Consider the following 19494-nt stretch of genomic DNA (forward strand, 5'->3'; position numbering starts at 1 on the left):
GTGGAAATCCTGAGTCTTTCACTAAACTTAAAATATTTTGGAGCTAGAAGAGACTGTAGAAATCATGGAGTTCAGCTACATCATTTTCCTGATGAGGAACTGAGACATAGTAATATGAGAGGCTTTGATTACAAAGCTAGTTTAGCCACACATCCTGGGCTAAAGTTCAGATCACTTTAGTTCATGTTTCTTTGTTTTTAATATGAGGTTAGTGACATCAGATGAGAAGTTTTCAACAGTATCAGACTGTCATGTGACTCTGATAAGAGACTTACGCTATTTTTTTTTTTTTTAATTTGGCTGCATCAGGTCTTCGTAGCGACTCACAGGCTCTAGAACTCAGGCTCAATCGTTATGATGCCCGGGCTTCATTGCTCCATAGCACGTGGAATCTTCTGGGACCAGGGATTAAACCTGTGTCCCCTGCGTTGGAAGGTAGATTCTTAACCACTCGACCATCGGGAAAGTCCCTACTTACACTATTTTCTATCTTACAAGCTTTCTTGTTTAGGTTTGGAGAAAATGAGAAACAAAGGAGAAAAGATATTCCAGAAAAGCTATATGCCATTCTGAATAATTTTTTTTTTAATTGGGCGCACTCTTAAGTAAGCATGTGGTTGTCTCTATTTGGTGGGGATCCAGACATGTTTTATGTGGCCTTGCGCAGTGGGGCCTTCTTCAGACCCTCACCTGGGTTAGCTCAGAAATGACAGCTGTTGTATTTGATGCCAGTCTGGAAAGCTGTGGTGCTTTTAGATTCTCCTAACATGGGATAAAGAGCAGTACAATCAGAGTACTGGCATGATCTTCCATATCTTCACAATACCTACCTGCTCGGCTAGCAGGACTTTTTACAGAGTCCTGCTCATCTGGTTATATAGGGCACTGCGTAAGCGGTGCAGTCCCCCTCCATTACCTCAGCAAATCAAACTAGGAGCTATAACAGAGCTAACGTTTTTCTGTTTCTTCAGTCCAGCTGGGTTGAAGTCAATTGCTTTCTTCGTGTGTTGACAGACCTATATGTTCACCATAGGGTGAGCTTCCTGGGCTAATGGCTGGAAAGGAAAGCACCATATCTGGAGTCATCACTGATGTTCCCACATGGTAGGTCAGAATATGATCAGATTCTGAAAAAATTGAGGGTAGAGCTTGTGTTCTCCAAAGCTTTCTCCTACCAAGTAGAATATGTTATTTACATTAATTCATTCGATAGTATTTAAGGTGCCTACCATCAGGAGCTATGCTCAGAAAATGTCAGCAAAGGTACTTAGTCCCAAACCTTTAAAAATAGAACTGCAGCAAGAGGGAAGGGAGTGGTGCCCTAGAAAATGAATATTGGAGGATTTGAAGATTAGTTGGTAAATTAAATGAGATTGGGGATGGATGGCAAAAGACAAAGGAAGGAAAATGCTATAGAAAAGAGAAAGCAAGCCTAGTGGGACAGAGAGAAGTCTACTACAATGGAATCTACTGCAGTGGAATACAATGCTCTAGGAGTATGTGCTCCATGAGGCTTTTTTTTTTTTTTTTAAAACGATTTTGATCCCTTCTATACCTTAATACCTAAGACAGTGCCTGGCATTTGATAAGCACTCAAGGTTTTGTTGAATAAAAATGTAGTGGATGGATGGAAGAATTGAGACAGACACTGAAAGCTCTTAAAAACTGCTTCTGGACCATTTTGGGATTACATTTCCTTACTGCATTGAAGTTGGTGCCACCATGTAACCTGCTTTGGTCAGTAAAATATGAGTAGAAGTGAAGTGTATGATTTGTTGGACGAAGGTTTATGAATCACTGGGGCTGTCCAGGTGGATTGGTGGTAAAGATCCTGCCTCCCAGTGCAGGATATGTGGATTCTATCCCTGGATCAGGAAGATCCCCTGGAGGACATGGCAACCTACTCCAGTATTCTTGCCAGGATAATCCTTAAGACAGAAGAGCCTGGCAGGCTACAGTCCATGGAGTTGTGAACAGCTGGACATGACTGAGCACGCACAATGTTACGTATCAGTGAGATATTCTCATTTCTTTCCCTCTGGCACATTGAGTGGCTGTGATAGAGGTGATATAGCTCCTTCAGGAGTTTAGATAACAGCTATGTTTCACTTGTTGCATGAGCCAGACTTAAAAAGTCTTTTTACTCACTGAGGTTTGGGGGTTATTTGTTACTGTAACACTGTATAACCTGTCTCTCGACTAACTATAGAAATTTGTATTCATATTTGTTTGGTTGGAATCTTCAGATTTCCAAAGGTACTTGAAGAAGAAGGATGCCCAAGTGTCTTCTGCTTATGTATTTGCCCCAGCGTTTCCTTGCCATTGGTTAGGAGAGGAGTCTTAGAAATGACGGCTCTGGCAGGAGGAAGATAGGAAGGGGTTGAAGGATTAATATAATTATTTTAAATTTTCTAGCCATAAATTTGTAGATGGGATTTTGTTTGTTTAATGTTAATTTTATAGCAATTTCAATCACAGTTCCACCATTCTGGGTGTCCTACTGTATTAAGTAGCAAAAACTAGTCAGGTTAGAAAATTGTATTGTGCTTTCATAGGTCATAGATTTTTAGAATTGGAAGGGTCTTTAGAGATCGTGTCACTAGTTTATCTGGTCTGTAAAGTTCTGATATTCCAATGTGAGTACCTAGAGTAAATAGCAACTAGATACGAGCATCAAAATAAACATATGACGTTTATCTTATAATGGTCTTTTAAATGGTTGAAGTCCCTAATGTTAAAATGCATTTAGGCAGAGGTTCAGACAATTTAAGAACAGAAGTTAGGACTAGAAGAGAAGTTTTTAAAAAACTGGTTACTTTGTTAGAAGCTATGTAAGCATCCATCTTTGAAAGTCTGTCTCTGTAGCTAATGGTAGTTACTGATAGCAGGCAAAAGCCCCTTCGGCTTTGATGCTTAAGTGTTAAGGTCCTCCCTCTCACACCGAGTTCCTGAGATGATTCACTGACACTGGTTTGCACTTCGGACTTCCTTGAGGCCCAAATCCTGAGAGGGGTCCCTGATAACTGAGGGCTATCCTGCGTTAGGAGTAAGAGCTTTGTCAGGAATGCCTATGAGCAAGCAGTTAAGCTGTAGTCTTTGGCCTTCTCTGCCCTGGAAGCTTAGTAGCTTTGATGAGAGCTTGAGAACATGATCTTAGGGAAGGGTGAATTTGCTATAACAACACCTCTCTGTGCCAGGGTTAGGAAACAGTCCTAGGTGAATGTAAGTAGAGCTCAACCTTTCCCTTCTCTCCAAAAGTAACTGAGCTTTGGCTGAGATGTGAGGCTGGCTGAATGCTGGTTAACTCAGGTTACTCAGTTGACCCTGGAGAAGAGCTAAATAGGCAAGAGCTGGTGAGGGGTGGGGGTAAGTGAGTGAGTGAATGTGATCAGGCCAGATGACCCAAATCAGCATTTAACCTGAGAAGCAGCAGAATAGAAGATGGAAGAGAATATCAGGCAAATAACCTTTATATTTAAGGCCCTCACCTCAAACTTTGTACTTGCTGACACCAAGTTGTTCCTGGATAAGAAAGGAAAGAAAATCGAATTTCTGTAGAACGTGGAAGTGAGGCTGCTGGTGCTGCTGCTAAGTCACTTCAGTCGTGTCCGATTCCGTGCGACCCCATAGACGGCAGCCCACCAGGCTCCCCCGTCCCCGGGGTTCTCCAGGCAGGAACACGAGTGGGTCGCCATTTCCTCCTCCAATGCATGAAAGCAGAGTGAAGTTATTCTACTGTCTTTTTTATTTCTTTCTTTTGTGTTTTATGACTTCATACACTTAGGCCTGACTCAGTACCTGCATTTCTCTTGGTGATGGAGTGAGCTAAGTGACAGAAAGCAGAAGGCAATTTAGGGAAGAAAAAGCTCGAGGCAACATTTGTGGCTAATGTAGTTTCAGGGAACTATCTTGTAAGTGTTGGAAGCTGGTACTCAGCCTGGCTACACAGAGAACTTTTACTTCCATGTTATGGTGAATCACTAAAAGAAGACCAAAGAGCCAACTTCATTCTTATAAATCATTCTCTGCACTTCATTTTTATTTACCAAATTGTTAAAAACAAAGCAACATCAGCTTATCTAATTAAAACTTAACCAGTGATCTCTCTCCAAGCAACACAGTATCAGCACTCAGGTTAGTAGGAATGGGAAACATTTGGAGACATAGAAATTTAAAAGGTGGTGGGAAGGGTCATTTTAAAGTTACTGTCCTGTCTTGGTTTTCCCTTTCCTCCCTTGAAGTGTGTAGAAAGTGCAAAAGGAAGGAGAACTGCACATCTTGAGTCTGAGCCTTGAACTTTGCTTTTATGAAGTTAAACATGATAGATGGTGGAGAAAATGGTATAAATGAGACATTCTAGAGGTCGCTGAGGTGGATGGAGGATGCCCTGACCAGTAATCTGCTGATCCAGCTTAGTTGCAGTTGTATGCCCAATGACTGCCTGGTGGATGTGAAAGATGGAGGTGATTGGACAAGATCAGGATTTGAAATGTAACTGCTGTAAGGGTCATAGTGATAAGGAAGAAGCTGTTTTCATGGTCACTAAGGAGGAGCATGGGAGGCCTTTGGCTTTTTATGGCTTCCAGAGGCACCTATCCTGACTGCTTTAATTAGGTCAGATCACCCAGTGTCTAGGCTCTCACAGCATCCTGTACTGCTATTTCCCTCCTGCATTCCCTTTTTTCCTATCGTTTTTATTGTTTGTTTCCAACTGTACTATAAACTTCATGAGGGCAGGAGTCAAGCCTATTTTTACTTAGCATTTTATCTGCAGTGCTTAGGATGCTGACAAGTACATAACACAATTAGCAAATACTTGCTGAATGGAGGGGACTGAATTGGAAGCATTTACTAGATCCACTTTACCATACAGAGGTATGGCATTACCTCCAACTTACTGATTAAGGTGGGCTTACTTTTCAAGCTCCTGGATGAAAAGGTGCTAAAAAGCTTTTGGTCTAACAGATACTGAAGGACTTTGAAGAACACTACTCACAGAGCAGTGAGGCAACTACACAGGCAAGCACTCCCCAATGCTTCCTCTGCCACTCCCCCATCCCAGTTTTTTAATTGGTACAGTCCTCACTGTCTGGTGGACTTACAGTTTAGTTGATAAATATTACATTCTTTCTTAAGATTGTGGTCTCATATTTCTGTAAAGTTTGCTCAAGGCTTTCAGTATAGGCATCATCTGAGTCTGTAGTGAGAACTCTGTAGCTCTCAGCCTGGGCACAAGCTCTTACCTTCCCTGAAATGAATTTTTACCCATTCTTTACCCCTGTAAATGATAACCAGTGTCTTTGAGATTTCCGAAAGGACATTCTCATCCTTACATTTGTTTTTTGGTCTGTAATGCTGCTTGATCTCACTGAGATTGAAAAGGGGCCAATATGGATGGAGGTCTTGAGTCTTCAATTCATCCTCTGAATGGAGTTTCTACTGTGGTACTTTTCTCGTGGATGAGAGTGGTGGTGTTTTAGTGAAGCGTTATTTCTGCTTGTCTCTGATTGCTGTGTTAGTGAACTAGAAGCTTATGAGAGTACTCAGAGGTTTTAGTATTCTTATGTCAAGTCTGTTAGACATAAAAATGTACATTTATCAAAAACTTAAACCTTGACTGAGCTTTAAGGAATTGTCTACATCAGGGCAAGAGGGATCATTTATCTACTTGGTTTCTGAGTTATTCGTATTATCATTTTCTCTTTCACAGTAATTTTTCATATTTATGGATCTCTCAGAATTGAAGATTTGCTCAGATTGAAGCATATACTGTTACCTTATTTTATTTTTCAGGATCATATATTTCCACATGTGAAGTATATAGAAATATGAATGAAGCAGACAGGGAAATAAGGTAGATTCCTCTGTTGTATAGAAGCTTCACCACTGTGAAATAGCGGATGTGTTTGGTCCTAGCAATTCTTAAGCCACACCTGAAGGTGATTGGAAGTTGTCATGTCTTCAGGTTCAGAATGGACAGCTTTATTTCATTCACTGATAAAGTTTCTCCTGCCTTTAAATAATTATAATTAGCTCTTTGAACCAAGGATTATTGCAGCTGTCCTGTTTCCAGTCCTTTCAGACTCATTATTGAGAAATAGCATTGTATATGTAGCTATACTAGCTTTAAGGTCAAAAGTCAGCAGCAGGAAGCCTTTCCGTTTTAGACTGTATTACATGCTTATAGGCATGTATTAATACATTTAAATGAGCTACTACATTGGTCTCCTAGTTGGAACATGAAACAAATGCTCATCTTAGTGTATTTATTTATGCCTAATAACTTTATTTTGTTTTTACTTTTTTCCAGTATTTTATGATAAATTTATTTTATTTTGATTTTTTAAAACTTTTTATTTTATATTGGAGCCCCCTCTGTCTATAACAATTACTTCCACATAACATCCTTAAGGCCCACCCACCTCCTTACTTCCTCCCTTAAAGCTTTGCTCCAGTAACACCTTATCAGAGAGGCATTTCCTCACTACCCTCTTTGTCTCTTTTCTCTATTTTATTTTTCCATACCACTTATTGCCATTTAATATGTGTTTTGCTTTTTTGTCTGCCTGCGTTTCCCCCTATAATATGAACTCTTCATTTACAGTCTACCTAATTCTATAACATTCTAATAATTTGTCATACTTCAGTTGTTTTTTAAAAAATAACACATTAAAGATTGGTTGAAGCATGCTGTGTAATCCCCCCGCCCCATTCTTGTTTCTTTCTTCATTCCTAAGGTGATTATTATCTTTCGTTTGTTATTTATCAATCTTATGTTTTTATACTTTTGCTACATCTGAATGTACCTTAAAATAACTTTATTTTGCATGTTTATCCACCTGCTATAACTAGTTGCAGCATGTATATTTCTGTATGCAGTTTGCTTTTTAAATTTAGTGTATATTTGATGATTTCTGCCATATTCATTTTTACTGTTATATAGTAGTTCACTGTATGACTATAACTCATTTATTCTTATTGTTGAAAGTTTAGGCTATTTTTGTTATTTTGCTATTCCAAAAAAAAAAAAATGAACATCCGTATATCCATTTGCAAGCACTTCTCTAGGGAATTTTCCTTGAAGAAAAGTTGCCAAGTCATAGGTATGATATTTATTTATTTACTTATGCCAAATTGTTTTTTGATGTTCTTACTCTTTCCCAATATTTTATGATAACTTTATTTTGTTTTAATTTTTTATTAACTTTTTATTTTAAATTGGAGTATAACTGATTAATAATGATGTGATAGTTTAAGGTGGACAGCAAAGGGACTCAGCCATACATGTACATGTATCCATTCTCCCCTAAACTCTCCCCTCCTATCCTGGCTGCCACATAATGTTGAGTAGAGTTCTCTGTGCTCTACAGTAGGTTCTTGTTGGTTATCCATTTTAATTATAACATTTTGTATACATGTCAATCCCAAACTCCCTAACTGTCCCTTGTAAACTCACCATTTTTGTAGGAAAGTTCCTGTTTTTCCACATTCCTTTTCAGACTTGATATTTGCAGTTGAGACACTATTTTTCCAATCTGAAATATCATCTTCATGAAGTAATTTGATATTTTTGATCATCAGTGAAGTTAAACATTTCATAGGCTTTATTCATAGGTTTATTCACTGTTTAAGTTCACCCCTGTGTAAGTGAACTTTCAAAGTTCACCTTGTAAGTTTAAGAGCATGTTTGGCAAATTTCTTAATTTGTACTGCTACATTTTTGTTTATTAGGTATTGTCAGGCATTAACTCTGTCAGGCAGAGTTAATAAATAAACATGCCCTTTAATGAACTAACACTTGAAGTTATTATATATGTATTTTTAGAAAAATGTTGCAAATGCTTTACTGAAAAATTCTAAAGAATTCTGTAAAAATATTATGGACTTTTCCTTTGCTCATTGGCATTTAAGAAATTATACAACCTAATGACCTAGGTAATACAAAGAATCTAGTACAGTGAGGTCTGGAGCCTGAGTAACACATGTGAATTGCTTACAACATAGGTAGCTATTTTTGATTAAGGGTAATCTTTCCATTTAGTGATGTATGTAAGTTTAATACACCACCAGTGGTAGCTTATAGCTAAATGCCCAGTTTGTGTCATTTTATAAAGTTGATTAAAAGAGCATTTCCTGCAGTGGTGACTCTTTTCCTTCTTTTTTCTCATCCTCCAGGTTGTATCAGAGTAAGATGGACGGTAGCTTTGATTGTGATTGTGGTGAGCTGGAGCCACCTGATCACTAACAAAAGACATCTTCTGTTAACCAACAGCCACCAGGGCTTCCTGTTGAAATATACAGCAACAGAGGAAGAAAAGAAGCAAAACGGAAATAGCGCTTACCAGCACCTTAGAATGATGCTGCTCAGGACCAGTCCAACACTGAATGTATCTGCACTGTGAGGAGAATGTTCATAGAAGCCTATTGTGTGCATATTTATTCACATTTTTGTTAAATGTTAAATCCTTCAGCACAGTAAATCTGAGTGCATAGTATGTCATTTCATTCCGTTTGAGTTTCTTGAGTGTTTTCTTTAAATGTCTGCAGAGTTGTCCCTTTCTTGAACTATGAGTACTGCAATCTTTTTAATTCTCAGTATGAGTAGAGCTTTTTGAGCTTTAAATCTAAGGGGAACTCAACAGGCCTGGTTGGCATATGCAATGAGCATCAAGAAACCATCTTGCTGTGGACGCAGAATTATTTTTTTCTCCCTTTTTAAAAGATCTTTCCTTTTGATGCCAGTTTTCTTCCTTGTTCACACAAGTTCAACAATTTGAAAGGAAAAGCCAATAGTTAAGGGTTTCAAAATGGCAGAGAAATTTGAAAGTCTCATGAACATTCATGGTTTTGATCTGGGCTCTAGGTATATGGACTTAAAACCATTGGGTTGTGGAGGCAATGGCTTGGTTTTTTCTGCTGTAGACAATGACTGTGACAAAAGAGTAGCCATCAAGAAAATTGTCCTTACTGATCCCCAGAGTGTCAAACATGCTCTACGTGAAATCAAAATTATTAGAAGACTTGACCACGATAACATTGTGAAGGTGTTTGAAATTCTTGGTCCTAGTGGAAGCCAGTTGTCGGATGACGTGGGCTCTCTTACCGAACTGAGCAGCGTTTACATTGTTCAGGAGTACATGGAGACGGACTTGGCCAATGTGCTGGAGCAGGGCCCTTTACTGGAGGAGCACGCCAGGCTTTTCATGTATCAGCTGCTGCGTGGGCTCAAATACATTCACTCAGCAAACGTGCTGCACAGAGACCTCAAACCAGCGAATCTTTTCATTAATACTGAAGACTTGGTGCTGAAGATAGGTGACTTTGGTCTTGCACGGATCATGGATCCCCATTATTCCCATAAGGTATGTGTTAAGTCAGTTGAGACAGACCTCTAAATTGATACACATCATCAGAAACAGGTGCTTGTAATTTCCTTTGTGCGTGGTGGCAGAATTTGTAGTTAATTGTATTAAACTCTGCATACTACCTTTTTTCCATTCACGATCTCCCTGTGTTTGAAGTGAAGGTGGAATGGGATCCTAGTTAAATACAAATTCTGGTTATTTGTAATAACTGAAATTCTCTCTTACTTAAAAGTAGGATATATCATGTGTTTAGGGCAGAAGGTTATTGTTTCAACTTTTACTTTTTTTTGTTTGTTTGGATATACTCTTCTCTTATGCCTTGTTTAGCAAACTTAGTTTGAAATCTAAATTTGCACAAACATAAAGTAGGCAGTAAGAATAGGCGGAAGAATTCATAGTAACTTTCCCTTAAATAAATTTGCTTTTGTACAGGAAATTAATGACATTTTTTGAGCTGAACTCTTTAGTTTTAGTTTTTTAGTTTTGAAATGAAATCATACGTGGGACCCTGATGTTTAAAATGTAAAAATGGAGTTGTTTTGGTATAAACCATCCCTGGGAAGCCTGCTTGCTTGGCTTCCCATAGCATACATCTAAGACACATCTTGGTATTTGCATGTATCATCTTACATTGAGTATAACTTAACTTTAAAAAAACTTCAGGATCGAAATTGAGTACCAAAATGAAATGGATCGCCACATCTTTATGGATAACAGTGAAGTATTGTGGATAGAACACTGAACTAGGAGTTACACTATCTAAAATTGAGTTCCATTTCTACATCCAGCTAAACTATATGACCTGCAGACTCCTTAACCTGAGTGTTACTATCTACTTTCATATTTTCTCAGCATTATTTTTAGAATGAAACAAGGCAACCTATGTTTAACTGTTTTTGTCAAATACTTCATAAATGTAAAGTAGTGAAATTGATTAGAAATGGCGTGTGCAGTATAGCCAGGTCCCCTGGTTTGTCAGTGAGGAGGCTGGCATTGCTTTATAAATAGCTCACCTTTGGTACTCTTTCCTGGCTTTCTCTCATTGATTTAAAGCATACCTGCCTCATTGTTGACTTGAAGTGATAAATAGCTTCTCTTCTCAAGCCTGTCGGGAATATGTGCCCTAGAGTTAACACTGAATCCTTACAGTACTCTTTGGTCGGAATACTTCATGAGAATATCATGTTATAGATGATATGTTACGGAGGAGTTTAATCTCCATACAGCCTCAGCAGTGCAAGAGCCTTGAAGATAAGCATAGAAGCCACCAGTGCTGTTTAAGGATTTTACAGTTATAATTTGTTTTTAGATTAAGGGCTCTTTAATGAATCATGTTTTACGTACTGTTATTCAGCTAAAGTAAAAAGTATATTTTTGTTTCTTTTTCAGGGTCATCTTTCTGAAGGATTGGTTACTAAATGGTACAGATCTCCGCGTCTTTTACTTTCTCCTAATAATTATACTAAAGCCATTGACATGTGGGCTGCAGGCTGCATCTTTGCTGAAATGCTGACTGGTAAAACCCTCTTTGCAGGTTAGAAATTTTAAAATAAATGGGAAAATTATCCCACGGAGAAATAATTTCATATATTTCTGTGAATCAAGATTTATGTAAGATTTAAACCAATTTATTATAGTCTAAACTATTAATGCGAAGAGTTGACTCATTGGAAAAGACTCTGATGCTGGGAGGGATTTGGAGGCAGGAGGAGAAGGGGACGACCGAGGATGAGATGGCTGGATGGCATCACTGACTCGATGGACGTGAGTCTGAATGAACTCCAGGAGTTGGTGATGGACAGGGAGGCCTGGTGTGCTGCGATTCATGGGGTCGCAAAGAGTCAGACACGACTGAGCGACTGAACTGAACTGAAACTATTAAAATGAAAAGATAAAATGGTATTTTAAAGATTGAGAACATTTACATATTCACTGGATTGTTCGGTAAAGTTAGTCTGAATTCTAGTGTTTCTTTTGTATATGTCTTTATTTGTTAAACATAATTTCCTATTTTATAGATCAATATTTGTCGGTCGGTTTTGTTAAATGATACCTGTGTTAACCCTGTTGCTTGAACTGCCATATCCTGTTGGCCTGACTGATGTGATATTTCAGAAACAACCAATTTTATAATGAGTTTGGTGCTATGAGGGAATCTAAAAAAGTGCATGAGAAAGTTTTGAGTTAAGGTGGATTAAAACAAATCTAAATAAAACAATTTTTTATTTTAAATCTTTGTACACTTTAAACATTTAATTAAACAGAAATGCTTATGAAATGAGCTCAGTTTTAGTTCCCTCCTAAAACCTTTTCAGTAGGTTTGTGAACCATTCAGTAAAAGCAGAATGAGGGAAATCTATTGGTTAGGATGGGCCTCATATTAATAGTGATAAAAGGCAAGGCCTAAGCATTCACTGGAAATCTGTGTATTTTTAACCTATAGTAAGTGCCCTAGCCTTGTTTTTTGGTCTTACTCAGTATCTCCACTTAGATGTTTAATGGCATCTCAAATTTAACTTATCCAAAACTGACCTCCTGATATCTCTCCCTCATACTTCCTCTTTCTGCTGTCTTCCTCATCTTAGTAAACCAGTCCCACTTCTTAGTTGCTCAGGCCAAAATCTTGGCATCGTCTTTCACTTTTCTCCTTAATAGGTCTTATGGGCTGTTTCTTTAAAGTATATCTTGAATCGTACTGCTAGTATCCCTTTCACTACTCTCATCCTCCCAGTCGAGGAAGCCATTCTGCCTTTCCTAGTCTAACACATGATGTCTTAACTGGCTTTACTGCTTTAACTCTTCTTGTCTGTGGTCTAGTTACGACATAGCCACATAGTAGTTTTCTGAAAACATAGCTCATGGCATTTCTCTGTTCAGAACTCTGTAATGGTTTATTATCTAATTCAGAATGATGTAAACTCTCAGTGTTATGGTTCCACTGGGCTCATCTCTTGTCACTTTCCTGAGTCACTGTACTTCAGCTACACTTGCCTAATTGTTCTTTCTTGGACACACCAAGCCCGCTGTCTCCTCTAGGCCTTTGGGCCCTTTCTCATCTTCCTGGAACTCCCTTCCTCTTAATGAATGTATGGTATATTACCTAACTTCCTTGTCAGCTTCTCAGTGAGGCCTTCCTTGGTCATAAGGATGATATGGTCATAACAACCAAGGGGTTGTTAATATAAATTAACTGTACTCCTAACAGTGCTCTCTGTCCCCCTTCAGTTCAGTTCAGTTCAGTTCAGTCGCTCAGTCGTGTCCGACTCTTTGCAACCCCATGAATCGCAGCACACCAGGCCTCCCTGTCCATCACCAACTCCCAGAGTTCACTCAGACTCATGTCCATCAAGTCGGTGATGCCATCCAGCCATCTCATCCTCTGTCGTCCCCTTCTCCTCCTGCCCCCAATTCCTCCCAGCATCAGAGTCTTTTCCAATGAGTCAACTCTTTGCATGAGATGGCCAAAGTATTGGAGTTTCAGCTTTAGCATCATTCCTTCCAAAAAACACCCAGGACTGATCTCCTTTAGAATGGACTGGTCGGATCTCCTTGCAATCCAAGGGACTCTCAAGAGTCTTCTCCAACACCACAGTTCAAAAGCATCAATTCTTCGGCGCTCAGCCTTCTTCACAGTCCAACTCTCGCATCCATACATGACCACTGGAAAAACCATAGCCTTAACTAGATGGACCTTTGTTGGCAAAGTAATGTCTCTGCTTTTCAATATGCTATTTAGGTTGGTCATAACTTTCTTTCCAAGGAGTAAGCATCTTTTAATTTCATGGCTGTAGTCACCATCTGCAGTGATTTTGGAGCCCCCCAAAATAAAGTCAGCCACTGTGTCAACTGTTTCCCCATCTGCTTGCCATGAAGTGATGGGACCAGATGCCATGATCTTCGTTTTCTGAATACTGAGCTTTAAGCCAACTTTTTCACTCTCCTCTTTAACTTTCATCAAGAGGCTTTTTGGTTCCTCTTCACTTTCTGTCCTCCTTAGCTTACTCTAATTTTCTTCATTTGACACTGTTTGATGTAAATGTTTACAGAAGTTGTCTGTCTTCCTCCATTATACTGTGAGCTCTGCGAAGGCAGGAATCTGGTCAGTTTTGTTTCACAGGTGTATTTTAAAGTGCCTTGCTCATGGTAGGCACTCAAGAAAATTTTTGATTGTTGAATGAGTTTCTAGACATAAGTGGAAAAACAAATGAATTTTTTTTTTTTTTTTAATGTTAGCTGCCCATTTAGCCTGAAGTTTCCCCTTTTATTTCTTTAATAGTAATTCTGGAATGTTAACTGAGCCTAATCCATAACTATAAAACTTTCTGTTTCACAAATCTAGTTAAGGCTTTATTTTATTGATAGTGAAATTAAGTCATCACTGTGTTAGCTATTCTCCGAGTTATAGTGAGTTAATTAATTAGTATGTATGGTTGAGACTAGAATCTCATCTTTTAAAATTTCAGTTTATTGCTTTTTTCGCTACTTTGTGATACCTTAATATGAGGCCAGACTTCAAGTCAATTTCTTACGGAAACAAAGCAGCTAAAACTGAACGTATCAATGAGCAGAATTTGAAAAAGATAATTTATTTTTGAGCAGATTGATGATGATGTTCAAAGCAGTAGCTGATTAATGATGCAGTTAAAACCATTTTCCCCTTCGATGGTCATTACAGTTCTGTTAGTTTCCTGTAGCTTTAGAATGTTTATTGCCAATAGGTTAAACATTGAGAAATGTGTTTATTAATGTTACATTTGGTATTTTTTAATCTCATCTAGGTGCACATGAACTTGAACAGATGCAGCTGATTTTAGAATCTATTCCTGTTGTCCATGAGGAAGATCGTCAGGAGCTTCTCAGCGTAATTCCAGTTTACATTAGAAATGACATGACTGAGCCACACAAACCTTTAACTCAGCTGCTTCCAGGAATTAGTCGAGAAGGTACTATAGCTGAAAAGTAACCATCATGTAATGGTGTGTTTATGTGTGAGCAGGATGTATGTAGGGAAGCTTTAGCTTTTTATTGTTATAGATGTGGCATTCTCCCAAACAGTCTTTAGGCATTCAGAGTACACCTAAAACTTCAGCTCTCGCTTTCCTTTTTATAGCCAGGCACTTAGGCTGGGAATCTTTTCTTTGCTCTGAGTAATTTTCCAGATTCCAGTGTACCCCTCTTGCCTAGTTCTGACTCCGTATGCTTTTCCAACTTTTACTTCTGATCGTCTCTGCTAGGTGAACATGTTTATCACTGACTGTCGCTGAGCTGGAATGGGATTCTCTGAGGGTTATATGATAAGTAAGTAAGGGTTCAAATACGAGTGTGATTTAGATATGAAAGAGGGAATTGAGTTGAAGGAAAGCAAGGGTTTTAGAGCAAGGAAGAGATGGAGGAAAGATCAAAACTACATATGAACAAACTTGTTACATAAAAGATTGCAGATTGGTGTTGGTAATACTGGGTGCTAAATGTGACAGTTTGTGCAGACTTGAAAGTAATAGGAACATGGAGAGAATCAAAACTTCATTGATCACTAAAGCAGTTAATTTCATACATCAGAATGGAGAGATGTATCTTTAGGGTTTGTTGATACAAATAAGATACAAAAATCTAAATGTTGTTAATAGTTATCTGTAATAAGAAAACATTTTTTAAAAGAAGAGGATTAGAAATGAAAAATATCATCCTTAAAAGTTGACTGTATCATACCTTTAAGGATTATTGTACTGTATTTAGCTGTATCCATCCCAGAATTGTGATAGTTCTTTTCTGAGTCATAAAGTTAGCGAGATACAGTTTCCTAAACATCTTAAACTTTCTCTTAATTATACATTTATTGTTCACATCACCCACTCTGATCATTATGTAGTTAAGTTAAGGCTAATGTGTATCAAAGTGCTTTAACTTAGCAAGTGTTTTGAGAAATAGGCAGTGGATGTCATGTTTTTTCCCCTCAGCTATGCTTGGAACTCATTAGTAAATGCCTGAATGAAAAGGAAGCAACTGTATTTAATTTCAACAGGTTTCATAAGCTTCCTTTTCAGGAATACTACATTTTTAACCCATCTTTTAGAGTATCTTAACAGTTAGTAATATATTGCTGAGCTTCTGACTCCTGATCTTGTTGCCGCTGTCATGATAGCATCCTTATTCATAACTGAACGGCAGTCACGTAGCACTTGACTATGCCTCAGAGTTGTCTGTTGGAATTCTTTAAAAAGTGCAGAATGTTAAATCAGAATCCAGAGGTAGGGAGGCAAGCAGGACATGTGTCTGCTCTGCAGGTATGACCCTGCTCAGCCAAGTTGAGAGAGAGTGCTCAGGGATTGGCTCAGAGTCATTGTTGCCTTTGCTGAGTCTTATCAAAAGAGGCAAGCTAGGAATACAGAATGTTGCTGTTGAAGCATTTGTAACCTAATTAAATTTGAATCTTCTTTTCCCTTGCCCTCATTAGTCAGCTGTGAACTAACCTGAATATGTAGTTGGTGTCTGGGATTTATTCATAATGTGTTGAACGAATGTCTTTGATAATAGATTCATTAAAAGTAACCATTGGACAAGGATTCTTGATTTTCATAAGTGATAGAACTCTGTGTGTGTGTGTGGGTGCACGCATGTACTCATTCATGTCCAACTCTTTGTGACCCCATGGACTGTAGCCCATCAGGCTTCTCTGTCCACAGGATTTTTCAGGCAAGAATACTGCAGTGAGTTGCCATTTTCTGCTCCAGGGGATCTTCCCGACCCAGGGATCAAACCTACGTCTGCTGCGTCTTACGCATTGACAGGCAGACTCTTTACCACTAGTGCCAGCTGCACTCGCTACAAATGCAGTGCAGAGTGTTCACAGTTCCTGAAGCTAAGGACTCGTTACATAGATGTGCCCTGCAAGTTTCCAGTGCAGAGTGTTTACAGCTCCTGAAGCTAAGGACTCGTTACACAGATGTGCCCTGCAAGTTTCTTCTTCATTAACACTGGAATTTTGTTTGCGGGGGGGCTACCTTCTGAGCATTGGGGAACTCTTAGAGTAGTATATGTTCCTTTCTCACATTCTATTCATGATCTTCAGAGGGAAAAAGCAAACAAGATTAAGTACATGTGAACTGACACATTAAGACTACTGGAACCCTGTACTGGTTAATGTCTTTAAGTGGATACACAATCTTTTAAATTTTCCTTCATGGTTACCTTTTATCCTCCCTTTCTCTATAATTTACAACTTATTTCTTTATCTTAGCATACCATTGTAGTAAATAGACTGATTTCCTCTAGAGCAGGGCTATCCAATAGAATTTTCATGATGATGGAAATGTTTTTTATTTGCATACATTTGGGAGTGCAGCCTGACTAGTTTGTTAGCCCTCCCATTTCTCCCTGCCATCAGTTTTAGGGATTCTAGAGTATATTCCTCTCATGTTTCACTCTGAGAATGGCAGTTATGCTGAGTCAGCTGTCTGTAACTGTGCCTTAGATTGTCTCTTGCCTTGAGACATATGGGGCACTGACTTGCAGAAGAACCAAGAACAGCTTGATGTATCATGAAATCACTTCCTAGGTCCAGTTCAGTTCAGTCGCTCAGTCGTGTCTGACTCTTTGCAACCCCGTGAATCGCAGCATGCCAGGCCTCCCTGTCCATCACCAACTCCCAGAGTTCACTCAGACTCACGTCCATCGAGTCAGTGATGCCATCCAGCCATCTCATCCTCTGTCGTCCCCTTCTCCTCCTGCCCCCAATCCCTCCCAGCATCAGAGTCTTTTCCATTGAGTCAGCTCTTCGCATGAGGTGGCCAGAGTATTAGAGTTTCAGCTTTAGCATCATTCCTTCCAAAGAAACCCCAGGGCTAATCTGCTTTAGAATGGATTGATTGGATCTCCTTGCAGTCCAAGGGACTCTCAAGAGTCTTCTCCAACACCACAGTTCAAAAGCATCAATTCTTCAGCACTCAGCCTTCTTCACAGTCCAACTCTCACATCCATATATGACCACAGGAAAAACCATAGCCTTGACTAGACAGACCTTAGTCGGCAAAGTAATGTCTCTGCTTTTGAATATACTGTCTAGGTTGGTCATAACTTTTCTTCCAAGGAGTAAGCGTCTTTTAATTTCATGGCTGCAGTCACCATCTGCAGTGATTTTGGAGCCCCCAAAAATAAAGTCTGACACTGTTTCCACTGTTTCCCCATCTATTTCCCATGAAGTGATGGGACCGGATGCCATGATGTTTGTTTTCTGAATGTTGAGCTTTAAGCCAACTTTTCACTCTCCTCTTTCACTTTCATCAAGAGGCTTTTTAGTTCCTCTTCACTTTCTGCCATAAGCGTGGTGTCATCTGCATATCTGTGGCAGGTGGGGAAAAGGTGGAGCATAGGCAGGAACCTCAGCCCTGGGCCACTGAAGGGTAGGAATAACAAGGAGCCTTACCTTTCTTCTCTTTAGTACTTCATTGGACTGATCTGAGGATTGAATGAGATAATGTAGTGAAGCACTCTGTGGAATATAAATGGCTGTATAAATGTCATCTACTTTTAATATTAATGAGAGATTGGGAGTTGAGAATAAGGTCCTTTCTAGAGTGTAGCTTAGTTTTACAGAAGTGATGACCAGCCTTTCCGTTGAGATAGAAGGCAAGGATCAGTAGATGTGTGACAGGCCAGAGTGAAGAAGTAGGGATTGAGGTAAATGTGAAGAAGGTTTATCTGCTAAGAATAATGAGAAGATTGAGAGCATAAAGAAATGGTGAGGAACATTGCTGAGCCATTTCAAAGGCCAGTTGAAATTCCACAGTATGTGTGAATCTGTAGAGAGCTTTTATATATATATATATCCAGCTTTTATCAGTACTGTATAACTAGGAAACAGAAAAAGTGGAAGGTGGGAATGGTTCAGACTTTAAGATGGTATAACTCATAAGGCATTCAAGTGTGTGGTGGTGGTGGAGGGCTGGTGACAGAGTGATGCAATCTGAGTTGGTGAAAAGAACTGGGTTTGTGGTAGCTATGCTGTAGCTCTAAAGTGATCAAATGCATTATGTGATCTGCAGTAGTATGATTGGTGTGAAACAGAAGTCAACAAAATTAGAACAGCTGGTCAGTGAGGTAAGGGGAGCAAAGGGCTTTATATTGAGCACTAAACACTATACATTTCATTTTTATACCTTATACCTACCTCTGTATCCATTCTACACATGAAGAAATGGAAGTTCAGCACGTTTAACCTCTCCGGTTCCACATAGCTAATAATCCAGCTAACTAGTGAGTTGCAGAGCTGAAATTAGGACCTATGTATCAGGTTATGCCATATGAAATTGCTGTTATTTGACTGTTTTTGACTGACAAAAAGGAAAATTTCATATGGTTCAACTTCATATATTCTTTTTCCTTTATAATTGGCCATAATATGAGATTGGGATATATTTCAACACGTACTTTGTTTCTTGGACACATGTCTTTTTAATCAGTGAATCAGGTATGTTGTTTTGTTTCTCTGACAGAACTTAAATTAACTTACCTTTTAATTGTGTAATCCCTTTTTTTCTTTATGGGTTGGTGGACCTCCAGTACAGTTAAGGTTTTTTTCTTCCTCTTGTAGCACTGGATTTCCTGGAACAAATTTTGACATTCAGCCCCATGGATCGGTTGACAGCAGAAGAAGCGCTTTCCCATCCTTACATGAGCATTTATTCTTTTCCAATGGATGAGCCAATCTCAAGTCATCCTTTTCATATTGAAGATGAAGTTGATGATATTTTGCTTATGGATGAAACTCATAGTCACATTTATAACTGGGAAAGGTAAAACTGACCCTAAATTAGGAAAAGCTTTTGTTTTCAATAAAACATAATTTAGTGAGTTTTATTTTAAATTGTATATGATAAGACAATGTAAAAATCTTAAAAATTTAGAAATGGTCTTTTTGGATGTCTGCTAAACTTATTGCTGTCTTTGAATAGCCTTTATGTAATTTCAATATTTAATAGTTACTGCTTAGTATATATATAATGGGAAAAGTTAAATGCTACTTTGGAACAAGAAGTAGTTAACGTTGAAATTAGTTTGTTTACTTGCTGCATTTTTTAACTCCTAAAATGTTGAAGTATTTATGATCAAACATATCTGCCAACCATCTAAA

The 19494-nt window shown here is 38.6% G+C and overlaps 1 protein-coding gene across 3 annotated transcripts in view; it reads left to right on the top strand.

Annotated features, from left to right (window-relative positions):
- Positions 1-19494, top strand: part of MAPK6 (mitogen-activated protein kinase 6) — a 33405-nt gene that overhangs the window by 10878 nt on the left and 3033 nt on the right. For 2 of the 3 annotated variants that reach the window (XM_018054206.1, XM_005685763.3), the window contains exons 2-5: positions 8176-9362; positions 10755-10899; positions 14144-14308; positions 18955-19156. In XM_018054206.1, coding sequence (XP_017909695.1) covers positions 8808-9362; positions 10755-10899; positions 14144-14308; positions 18955-19156 — 1067 coding nt within the window. In that variant the 5' untranslated portion in view covers positions 8176-8807. Of the gene's footprint in view, positions 1-8175; positions 9363-10754; positions 10905-14143; positions 14309-18954; positions 19157-19494 lie in introns of those variants that run through there. The other variant, XM_018054207.1, reaches the window with a different exon arrangement.

The sequence above is a fragment of the Capra hircus genome, chromosome 10 (assembly GCF_001704415.2).
Source record: "Capra hircus breed San Clemente chromosome 10, ASM170441v1, whole genome shotgun sequence".
Lineage (NCBI taxonomy): Eukaryota > Metazoa > Chordata > Mammalia > Artiodactyla > Bovidae > Capra > Capra hircus.